Source organism: Dendrobates tinctorius, unplaced genomic scaffold (genome assembly GCF_039654945.1).
Source record: "Dendrobates tinctorius isolate UK_male_01 unplaced genomic scaffold, ASM3965494v1 ptg000097l, whole genome shotgun sequence".
In the NCBI taxonomy this organism is placed as follows: Eukaryota; Metazoa; Chordata; class Amphibia; order Anura; family Dendrobatidae; genus Dendrobates; species Dendrobates tinctorius.
The window spans coordinates 10,536,123-10,548,654 of record NW_027361765.1 but is presented as its reverse complement, the minus strand read 5'-3'; the positions used below and the strand labels follow the sequence as shown (position 1 = coordinate 10,548,654).

At 41.2% G+C, this 12,532-nt stretch overlaps 1 protein-coding gene across 1 annotated transcript in view; it reads left to right on the top strand.

Moving 5' to 3' along the window:
- Positions 1-1,620: 1,620 nt before the first annotated feature.
- Positions 1,621-12,532, top strand: part of TRPM1 (transient receptor potential cation channel subfamily M member 1) — a 337,343-nt gene continuing 326,431 nt past the window's right edge. Inside the window, exon 1 of the mRNA XM_073586898.1 lies at positions 1,621-1,752. Coding sequence (XP_073442999.1) covers positions 1,621-1,752 — 132 coding nt within the window. The remainder of the gene's footprint in view (positions 1,753-12,532) is intronic.

The window sequence follows — 12,532 nt, the reverse complement described above, 5'->3', positions numbered from 1 at the left end:
CAAGAGCCAAAGGCTAGTCCTTTCTGCACCAAGCTCAAGAGACTTCAGTCGACAGTGAAGCCGAGAAGGCACACGAGGAGACTGCGACAGGAGAGGCATGCCTGCAATTGTGGAGGGACAGTGTAAGTAAGCAGGGCAGTCACTTCCAGTTATAACCCAAGGTACTAGGGTCAGCTTGGACTAGGGCAACAGGTTGGAAGGAGGCCAGCTGGGGCATGGGTGACTCAACGCGCTTTAATAGACTACATCTGGAGAAACTTGCGCCCTAGTGGACTAGGGTCAGAGATGCAGAGAGAACTTACGTGATAACTCGCCCCGAATGGGTGCACCACCTTTATTAATGGAGCATTAACACTACATAATGAAAGACTTTATTTGCTATGCCAAGCTTATTTTTATTTCTTTCGTTGTTGTCTTGCTTTGCTATTATCACTAATTGATCAGAGTTACCGTACATTCAATTACTGTAAATTTACTATGGCATTTAAACAGAAATATATCGATCAGTGACTGCTCCTGCCTTGCGCTATCTGTGTGTTGCATCCAGACACCTGCATTAGGCCGGGGTCACACTTGCGAGTGTGATGCGAGACACTCGCATCAATATCCGGCACAGCCGCCAGCACTCGGGAGTGTGCAGCTGCACAGAAATACACAAACGTTGGCAGGGTAAGAACAGAAAAGTGACTTCGATAAATCACAAATGATAACTCAGGCCCTTTATTTATATACTACCACAGTGATAAAATAATAGTAGTGTACATATTCATGTTAGCTATTGGTCATACAGGATATTATTATAGTGTACACTTTGTACAGATTTCAGCATTGGTTAAATAAAACCTTCCTAAGTTAGTTGTCGAGAAACACCTGGCGTTATATAGGACTGCAGCAGATATTTGGATACAAAGGATATAAATAAGGTTGTAAGCTCCTCATGGCGGGGATTTCTGCTGTCTGTGCACTCTGGGAATATACATGTGTAGGATATCGTTTTCATGGATGGACTCCGCAGACTGTGTTGCTCTTTTGTGCTCAGCAGCATTAAGCTAAACCCACTCTTGTTTTTATGATCCAGATCTTGTCCTTATCTGTAGATCTGCTGTAGGCACTTTTGCTTCACAAGCTGCTCCTGACATTTCACTGTGCAGGCTCCTAGCTCCTGGCCCGCAGACCATCTGCTCTTTTTACAGTGATACCAGAATGATTGACCTATGTTTTGCATTGGAAAAAAAAAACAACTTTTTGGGCTGATGCTTCACAAAGTAGATTTACCTTCAATCACCATTTATTAAATCTCCATCCATTAAAAACCATAGCTTGCTAGATCTGCGTGCATTAAGCCTGATTATAGAGGCTGTAGCAAGGGGGATGGGATGCGGCAGCCTGTACCCATGTGTTGCTCAGTTATGTTCCCTCTCCATGATAGCTTATTCCCTCCTAGCTATGACTACAAAAGCTTTTATATTTTGGGACTTTTCTACATAAAAGTGATGTCACATACTTTAGTCTTATATGCGTTTTCCCACTCTTCCGAGATGCCTGACCATTGAACTGTGGCTCAGGCGATGCACATGAAAATAAAGTTCTCCTTAATGGCCTGGTGCTGATATATTACAAATGGAGGGGAAAGGACAAGGGGGTAAAAGACCCACTGGACCCAGAGGAAGAAAGTTATCGGGTTCTTTAAGAAGGATGAGTGGGTCCTTCAAACGCACATCTTTAAAGGGCTCATCTTCTGGATCTCAAAAGGTATGTCCCTGTTTTTGTAATTCCACTGATACATCTGTATTCTTCAGACCACCATTCATCAACGTGTATCCACATGTGCGCCCAGACTTCACATTTCCATTATAAATGTAGCTTTATAAAATGACTGGCTTTAAAAACTACTAGATCTCAGTTTGCGTGTGTTTTTGTTTTTTTCTCCTAAAACTTATTACTGATTTTTTTGTGAGTTATTTCTTTAGTCAATGTAGAATTTTATTTCACTGATATGAAGGTTTAATATATGACAATTGCTTTATGGTGTATTTTGTAGTATAACTGTATCACTGTAATAGTAGCTTATGTTCATCATTTATATATATCACACTTTTTCTAGTTTTCATAAACCTAATATTCTTAACTATTTTTACATAAGTTAATACATTCTAATAGAATAGTAATTAATATCAGAGTAAAAATAAATGTCATTATCATGATTTATAAATGTCACAGGTATGGGTTGATGCAGTCTATACTAATACTCTAAAAAATGCTTGGTGGAGAAAAAAGTACATATCACTTTTTTCATGAAACCCACTCCAAAGCAAGCAATGACCAAGCAAAAAGATGCAAAAAAAATGTTTCCAGATCAAAAAACTTTTCCAAAAACTCCCCAATGGGTCTATGCACACAAAGCCCCGATTCCTCATTGCTGTTTGTTTTTTCCTGTAGTTTTGTGTATTTTGCTCCTTATTTTTGTTTGCACCCAATTCGTTATTCTATTTGCGCCTTTTATGGAGTCTATTTCATCTGCGTTTGCCTGTTTCTTGTTGCTTTTATTACTTTATAGGCAGTGTTTGGTGATTCCAGATGTTTTCACCTTATTCATCAATTGCAACTTTTTAAAGCGTCTTCAAATTTGATACAACTCTACCCAAGTTACCTCTCCCCTGATGTACTTTTGGGTATGGCAGTATTTTGGTGCAGCTTTTGCAACATTTGTGAGACATGCGACTTTTGGTGCCAAAATTCACCAAAAAAAAGTACAAAACATATAAAAAGAAGATCTTTTGACTTTGTTCGTAATACACAAATCATGAACGTCACATTGAAACTACACATTTAATGCCAAAAATATCAACTAATGGGGCAAAAGAAAAGTTTGTAAATGTATAGGGATCACCTATTATATTAATATTTATATACCGTATTTTCACGGATTATAAGACACACTTCTTTCCCCCAAATTTGGGGGGGGAAGATGGGGGTGCATTTCATAATGTGAATATACCTTACCGGCCGTGGTGGAGCAGGGTCCCAGGGTCGATTCTGGAGGACGCAGGAGTGGAGTGTTGCTGCAGGCCGCAGGCTGAGATGAGGGCGTGTTCCAATGTGCGCCGCTGCGGGTGTTCGGTGGTGTGGGGGCTCTGCTGTCATTTTGTGAAAGTCCGGAGCCCCCACACTTACAAGGCTTTACTGTGCGGTAGACTCTGGTAAAATGGCTGCCGGGGAGGTGCATGCGCAGATGAAGATATCAGCACCAAGATCTCTGGAGATGAGATCTCAGCGCTGTTTGGAGTGAAAATGCCATATATTGCAAAGTTTTGGTACAAGTCCAAGTTGCACCTGAATTTTGCAGCTTTTCAAAGCTTTTATGATACAATTCTGGTGTGAAAGCTTTGATGAATTGGGTCACAAGTTTTTGAGGAGTTTTGTTTTTTATTAGAATTTGGAAAGTTTCTGCTCCAACAACTCCGCAAAAAATTCAGTGTGCACATACCCATAGGAGTGGCTTCCACTTAAAAAAATTGTTATTTTTAACTATCCTATAATACTCCATCTGCACATAGCAAATATGAATTCAGACTGCATGCAGAGTGTAAACTAAAGGTCGGGGTCACACTTGCGAGTGTGATGAGAGAAACTTGCGAAAGTCTCTCTCATAAATACCTGCCGCCGGCACTTGGGACCGGAGTGTGCGGCTGCATAGAAATACATGCAGCCGCACACTCCGGTCCCGAGTGCCGGCGGCAGCGCCGGGTATTGATGTGCGAGACTCGTGCGAGTTTCTCGCATCACATTCGCAAGTGTGACCCAATGAATAGCCCTCTATCACTTGTGTCTACAATTCTCTAACTGCTTTTTAGCTGTCATTGAAGTGCAATGCAAAGTAGGCCACACACAGCATGCTCGGATAACACCTTATCCCAGTTTGCTCATCACTAGAGTTGAGCTAATTTGTTTGGATTTGTTTCGAACACGATCAGCAGCGAATATTGTTTTTGCAATATTTGTCGAACACAGCCGAATGTCACTGGAGTCAATTACCAAATATGTTCGGAACCGATCATCAAACATACATTCGGCACGAATAGGGTACCACTATGGCACGAACATGGCAAATTCAGATTTGGCGACCGAATCGGAACAAATCCGCTCAATTCTTCTCATCACTAGTAGGTATACCATGTCAGTCATATCGTGACTGATTTTTTTAAAGCTGTGTTTTCAAAATTGTGGAAAAATGCAGCAGCTTTGTGAAAACACTGAATTTTATCCACAGTGTAGTGTCAAGAAAATACTATATTACTGAAACATATAAACAAAGCCCTGTGGGAGCAATGTGATGGTCATGGTTATGGGAACACTGTGGTTGGCGCTGTTATGTTAAAGGGGTAGTCTGGTCTTGAGCTGAATGTGACTGCGAACTTGTGAATCATCACATCGCACGCCATGCTTGCTCTGATAATGCTTTGATAATTCTCCAATACCGAAAGCGGGAGGTCATGTGACTGCAAGTATGTAATGTGGATACTCCTGGTCACATTCCGACTAGACTGTTTCTGGCCTCGCTTAATATACTAGCACTGAGAAAGGCTTCACCCATCTAGTCAGCACGTAACACATATATGTTACTGACATACTTGTGGTCACGCGCCCGCCATTTCTGACGCCGGCACCCCAGAATCCACACAGCGGGCAGTGCATGCAATGTGACAGTTCATAAGTCTGCAGTCACCAAACAACCCCTTTAATATTATTGCTATCACAGCTAAAGGAAACTGTGTTTGGTACTGTTATTTGGCACTGTTATTAGTGCCTGGCACTTTTAAGGATAATTTCGCTGGCATTGTTACGGTAGCTCTGTGGTTTGCAGTATTAGGCTGTTTTCACATGTAGCATTTTTTTTTGCGTTTTTGTGCGATTTTGCTGCGAAAACGCAAAAAAAGCATCCCATGCAATCCTATGGGATTCCGCAATGCTGTGCTAATGCTGCGGATTTTTCCGCAGTGGAATCACATCGCGGAAAAATACGCAGCATGCTCATTAATTTTGCGGAATCGCGGTGATTCCGCACACATAGGAATGCATTGTTCTGCTTACTTTCCGCATGTAGCTGTGCACACCATGCGAAAAGTAAGCAGAACATGTGCGGATGGTACCCACGGGCTGGAGGAGAGGAGATTCTCCTCCAGGCTCTGGGTACCATATCCCTGTAAAAAATAGAATTAAAATAAAAAAAATCATCATATTCTCACCTTCCGATGTCCCTCGCAGCGTCACCAAGCCTCAGCGATGCTCCCGGCAGGTCCCGTTCCCAGTGATGCATTGCGGCAATGACCTTTGATGACGTCGCGGTCTCGCGATACCGTAGCGATCTCGCAAGACCACGACGTCAAAGGTCATTGCCGCAATGCATCACTGGGAACGGGACCTGCCGGGAGCATCGCGATGATCGGGAACGCTGTGCGGGACGCGGAAGGTGAGGAAAACACCATTTTTTATTTTTTTTTATTATTTTTAACATTAGATCTTTTTACTACTGATGCTGCATAGGCAGCCTCAATAGTAAAAAGTTGGTCGCACTAGTCAAACACTATGTTTGACGATTGTGACCATCCTGTCAATCAGTTTTCCTAGCGATGCTACAGATAGCTTGGAAAACGCTAGCATTCTGCAAGCTAATTACGCTTGCAAATCGCTAGTTTTTCTGCGGGAAATAGGCGGGAATTAAAATGCGGTTTTCTCGCATATTTCCCGCGGAATGGAATTCCGGCGGAAATCTCCGCGGCAATTCCGCAACGTGTGAACATAGCCTTAGTGTAGCTTATTGTGTCTGGAACTCTATTGAATTTCTAGGTTTGTGACACTTTTAAGAGCAATAGAATGGTTGTCTTAGATCAGCAGTGCTGGTGAGTTGCGTTGAGAATGTCAATATAATAAAGTTTATTAATATTAAGGAGTCAAACATTTGGGAACATTTTTATACCTGAAATAAATTTTCAATAATAGGCAAGAACGTGTTATGAAACAATTCTGCCATGAGCTGAAGATCGGAATTAGTAACTGGATCCTGGGGCTGAGGGTATAGGATGAAACATTACTTTGGAGAGAACTAATGCCCCATTTTAGCAGATGTTACTTTGGAGTCTGTGTTTCCATTTGAACCTGTTTCTCTATTCCCATGTGTGAAGCGATAATGTCATAAGTGATCAGATCATAAAGGGTGCCAAAGTTGAATTGGCGGTCAACGGAAGAGAAAATCAGATTTAATTGAGATGGAGAACAATAAATATTCATGATTTGCTGCACTCATTACTCATATGAAAATGTTTTTCTGGAACTGTCATATTCATAGCATATCCTTGAGACAGGCCATCAATGTTTGATCATTAGTGGTCCACTCCTAACTCTTCAGTGTTGACTTTTTTCTTCATTGATTGCAAAAGTACTATAGCTGGTTAAAACATGTCTTTGTCAGTGGTCAAACTTACAAAATCAACAAGAGATCAATTACTTATTTCCCCCACTGTACATATATGTGTGTGTCACTGACATCTAGATATCTACCTATCCTATGTGTATATATCTATTTTATCTATTCTATTCTAACCTGTCACGCTGTGATTTTACTGTACGTGACACATGAATTGCCGGCTTTTCCAAGGAGATCGGTGCGTAAAAATCGGACAGCTCTCGCATTGTCTGAGTGCTGTGCTATTTTTTTCTTGCACCCTTTGACTTCTATTGTGATTACAATCACAGCATGCTACAAGCATTTTCCGGTCCTATCGTGATCCGATCTGAGCTGGAAAAAAAATGCAGATGAACACACAACGATAGAAAAACATTGGTCCGAATGCAATCTGATTTAAAATCGGATTGCATTTGTCCGATTTCATCGCAAGTGGGAATTAGCCCTAAGAGGCATAATACTACCTAGCAGCATCACACTATTGGCAGTTTGCAGCACTATAAATGTAAATCATTCCCTGACCTAGCATTTAGCGACATTTACATAGCAAATAGCTAGTTTTAGTTATGAGGTGGTATTTCTGCTGTAACAGGTTCATCTGTAACCTATGTCATCAACCAAAGGATATAGCAGTCCAGAAAATAACAATGTCAGTCCATACAATGTTAGAAGTTCCTTGCTAAAGAATGGAAGATCTCCTTTCAACCATCTCAAAGAGGACCTTTCACCATATTTTTCATGGTGAACTGGTCACATGTAATATTGCCTTTCTGTTGCAGCAATGATAGCGATCAAAGTACTTGGGTCCTAATGAGTTAACTTTTGCCAATTCCCAGTAGGTGTTATGAGATATGTTTCACTGGGACATGTACTTTTTCTTCTTATATGAGTCGCTCAATGATAAGCAGAATAAGTAGGCAGCAACACAGCAAAAAAAATAACCCCCCCAACACACGCACAATAGCTTAGGCTTGTCAGACAAGGAGATCATCAGAACTATATCCTTACATCTCACACACTAACCCCCTGCATGCTTAAAAAGTGCAGCTGAGTTTAGCTGTGTTACAAATCCTTCTATCAGCTCTCATCCTCTCATAGCACTATTAGCTATGCTGTACTGCATCTCCCCCAACATATCTGTCCAGAGATGAGTCACACTTATGTCTGCTGTGCTCACAGCATCTTGTAATCCCTCTGCAGTGAGAGCAGAACAAGCTGTCATTACATCTCACACAAGTGTAGCTTGTTGTGCTCCCATTGTACAGCCATTACAAGCTGTCTTTAGCACAACAGACATAATTGTAATTCTTCTCGAGACAAACAGTGTTGGGAAATGGGCATCATAGCAGAGATGACAGTGATAGCATAGGAGGAGAGCTGATAGAAAAGTTTCTAATATGACACAGATAAACTCAGCTGTGCTGCTACTCCCCACAGAGACTTTACCGGAAAAATGTTACAACTGTGCTCTAATCTCCCAGCATTTCATAATTATGCAGGAGGTCAGACCAATAGATCAGAGCTGTATCACTACGTGTCACACAGTGAAAAACCTAATATATATGGGCAGTATCGGTGGTCTTTCTTTTGCATTACTGCCTGCTTATTTTTGGTCAGCATCAGGGCCGGCCCGAACGTATAGGTGAACTAGGCGGCTGCCTAGGGCGCCGACCCAAAGGGGGCGCCAGAGAAAAAATAGAAAAAATTATAAAAAATCCTATACAACTTCTCAGAAGATTAAAGAGTTAGGAGAGAGTTAATTAATCATTGTTGTTGTGGTTTATTTTGCTCCTAAATTTATATCCCAAGTTTTCATCTACTGCCAAGAATAGTAGGGGCTCAAGAAAATAGTTTCGCCTAGGGCGCCGTAATCTCTCGGGCCGGCCCTGGTCAGCATCATAAATAGAGATGAAGTAAAACTATCTAATATCACCCACTTGGACTTAACAAATGTTAGCTCATAAGGTCCCAAATAATTTGATTGCTAATATCTTTATAACATGCAGGCAAAATAATAATAATACGAAGAAGAAGAAAAACATTTTTATTCCACTCTGCAGCCAGTATTATGTCCTGTTCAAAGTGAAAAATTAGTGAAAGGTCCTCTTTAAATGTTTTACCCTGCACCTCAGATACAAGCTCTATCAGTTTTTATTGTTTATGCCCCAGTTTTTCTTTTTTGGGGTTGGATTTAGTAGCTTTAATGCTCTGCCAAGAGGAAATCAATGAGCAAAGATGGTTTGTCTACAAAACATGCCCATGGAAATAATCACTGAAGCATACTGGAATTGGATGCACCAAGCATTTTGCCAAAAACATGAATAGGAACTTAGCTCTTATGTATAAACTAAAAACAAGGAATAGCTAGAGCTGTGGTATTTTCCCCTTTTTATTTTTGTAAATTTATACTGTTAAGCTGGTTGTATACATTTAAACAGAATTTTTCCCTGAAACAATAATTTAGATGGTTGCCTATGCTCATTTCTTTTTTAGTCCCCCTTTACATGTCCATTTTTTGTGTCCATATGCGGCCCATATTTTAAGGACTGCAAATATGGACACATGCACACCCATTGTATTCAATGGGTGTCCTTGTGAAAAACACTTTTTGCGCAGCATAGACAAAATGTGTGCTGCACACATGTCATCAGCGAGACACATCCCGGAATTAAAAATAAAAAATCCGTGGGCTCCTGTGTAATTTTTATAACCAGCAGAGGGAAAGCCCATGGCTGGGGACTCATGTTAATAATCTTGGAAAAGGGATAATATCCCAAAAGATTCCCAATCTTTTAGTAACAGCTCACAGCTGTTTGCTTAGCCTTTACTGGTAGTGATTGGCGAATCTGTGGATGTTCATGTCCGGCGGGTTCACCTAAAAAAAGGCTTGGTTTGGGTACAAGAACGGTACCCGAACCCAAACCTGGACACCATTCAGATGACAGTGTGGCAAACACAGGCTCTGATCGACAGTAAGATTATTCTCTCCAGTCAGAGAGTTGCAGTTCCCACGCTGTTAGATGACAATGTGAGCCAGCAGCTGTTACTGGTGGTATAAAGTTTACCACCAGTCACAGGTGTTGGCAGATGAGAGAGTACTACTCCCATCAGCCTACGCCTGCTGTGGCTGACAACAACGACAGCAGGCACCGCTGATGGCAGTATTCCTCAGCCGGCGCCTGTGCTATAAATAAATATGTAAATAAAAAAATTGACATGGGATCTGTAATACTTTTTATAACCAGCACTGGCAAAACTGACAGCTGCGGGTTTCAACCTTTAGCTGTCAACTTTATCATGACTGGTTATCAAGAATAGAAGGGTCCCCATGCCGTTTTTTTCCTTATTTAAATAAATAATAATAAAAAAATTTGTGGGGTCCCCCCATTTTTGAAAACCAGCCAAGCTAAAAGAGACACCTGGGGCTGGTATTCTCAGGGTGGTAAGGGAAAATTGATTACTGCTCCCTCAGCCTAAAAATAGCGGCCTGCAGTCGCCTCAGAAAAGGCGTATCAAGTAGATTAGCAAATTCTGGCATTTTACTTGGCTCTTCCCACTTGCTCTGTGGTAGTGACAAGTGGGGTAATGGTTGTGGGATTGATATCATCTGTTATAAGGATGCTGACATCAAGCCCACAGTTTAGTAATGGAGAGTCGTCTACCAGATGCCTCTCCATTACTAACCCCACAGTTAGATTGTAAATAAAACAGCAAGAATAAAATCCTTTATTTGAAAGAAAGACACAGACTCGTTTATTTGGAATAAAAAATAAAAAGCAAAGATATACTCACTTTACGCCTGTTCCATTGAAGCCCTTGTAAAAAAAAAGAAAAATAACAACAACCATATCCCTTTCCTGTCCTAAGTGAAGATGTCCCACTCCATAATCTATCTATGTGTTATGTGGTTTACAACTTGGACACTGCCATGATGCGACCGCCCAGGCTGATAACCATGGGAGAATGAGTGGTGACGTCATAGGGCTTACTGCCGATCATTGAAGCTATGTTCTCACACTTCACTGTGAGCGGCCTGATGAACTGTGGTGACCTCATTGAGATTACCGCAGTTTATTGTTCTGGCTCACATTTAAGTGTGGCAGTATCAGTAACTCGCAGGCATGTGTGCAGAAGTATAATAAAGCCAATGCCCATAGAAGGGGTCCCCAAAGGAAGTGTTATTGAAACACGCGTCGGTGCTGGGGAACACCTGACAAACCCTCAGCCTATGTCCTATATCCTATACCAGAGGTAATGTAATATAATCTTTATTGGACACTGCCATGCTTTATCTCTCCTGCATGCACTGTCTATTTACCTATACCTATATGTTGTCTATACTTATGCAATGTTGCACTTTATATTTCTGCCACTGCCTTTATGTAATTCAGGGATTTACAGGTTCTTCTCACAAAATTAAAATATCATCAAAAAGTTAATTTATTTCAGATCTTCAATACAAAAAGTGAAGCTCACATATTATATAGAGTCATTACATACAGAGTGATCTATTTCAAGTGTTTATGTTGATGATTGTTTACAGATAGTGATGGGCGAGCACTAAAATGCTTGGGTGCTCATTGCTCAGGTCGAGCAATTTGTAATACTCGGGTACTCGGACAGAACGAGCCCAATGTAAGTCTATGGGAGACACGAGCATTTTTACGGCGATCCCCCGGGGGTCCTTTTAAGGTCTAAAAACGTCTGAAAATTATAGAAACACTGCTCAAATGACACAGGAACATCATGGCAACTGCCCCTGGAAGCATTTTTGACACCTAGGTCACAGCTGTAAACAATGTTGTCAGAGTTTCACTCCATTTTTACAGGCGCACCAAAAAACATACAAAAACAAAACCAAAATGGATTTTGCTGGGAAATATGTTAAGGTACATCCTTTCCAGGGTAATGACTTGTATATAAGGTAATGACTAACCCCAAACAAAAAAGTTCCTCCACCACTTGGGCTATGTTCACACGCAGCGTTTTTGATGTGTTTTTCAACTTTGCTTTCAACCAATACAAATGTATTCACTGGTAATGTCATTGTAACATTTAACAACCCTAGCTGGCGATGTGTTGTGTGACACATAAGCAGACACATCTTGTTTCATTTATGAAGGAGGGACTCTTAAAGTCACAGAGCCTATTTTTAGAGGGGTATCAAGAAGCATTAATCTTCTTAAAGGGCCATTATTAAACAGTGGGTCTCCTATACTGTTAATGAATATTCAGTGAGTGGCTGGGCTGCCAAAAATTAGGATGCACCCCAATACCCCTTTCACGTACAGGAGGGCCTCCTGAAAAGATGTTGCATTGAATGCAAGGCCTGGCCTGCCCAAAAGTTACATGCACCCCAATAACTGTTTCAGCAGGTGTACTTGAGGGCCTCACGACAAAATTGTTCCCATTAGAACAAACATACTGTTTGCTTATGCACTGAATGCCCTGCACCAATGTTACATGCACCCCAATAACCGTTTCAGCAGACGTACTTGAGGGTTTCATGACAAAAATGTTCCCATTAGAAGAAAGTGTGTCTCCCATACTGTTTGCTTATGCATTGAATGCAAGGCCTGCCCTGCACCAATGTTACATGCACACAACTGTTTCAGTAGATGTACTTGAGGGCCTGATGACAAAATTGTTCCCATTAGAAGAAAGTGTGTCTCCCATACTGTTTGCTTATGCATTGAATGCAAGGCCTGCCCTGCACTAATGTTACATGCACCCCAATAACTGTTTCAGTAGACTTACTTGAGGGCCTTATGACAAAATTGTTCCTATTGGAAGAAAGTGTGTCTCCAATACTGTTTTCTTAAGCATTGAATGCAATACCTGGCCTGCCCAAAAGTTACATGCACCCCAATAACCGTTTCAGCAGATGTACTTGAGGGCCTCATGACAAAATTGTTCCCATTAGAACAAAGTGTGTCTCCAATACTGTTTGCTTATGCACTAAATGCAAAGCCTGCCCTGCACCAATGTTACATGCACCCCAATAACCATTTCAGCAGATGTACTTGAGGGCCTCATGACAAAATTGTTCCCATTAGAACAAAGTGTGTC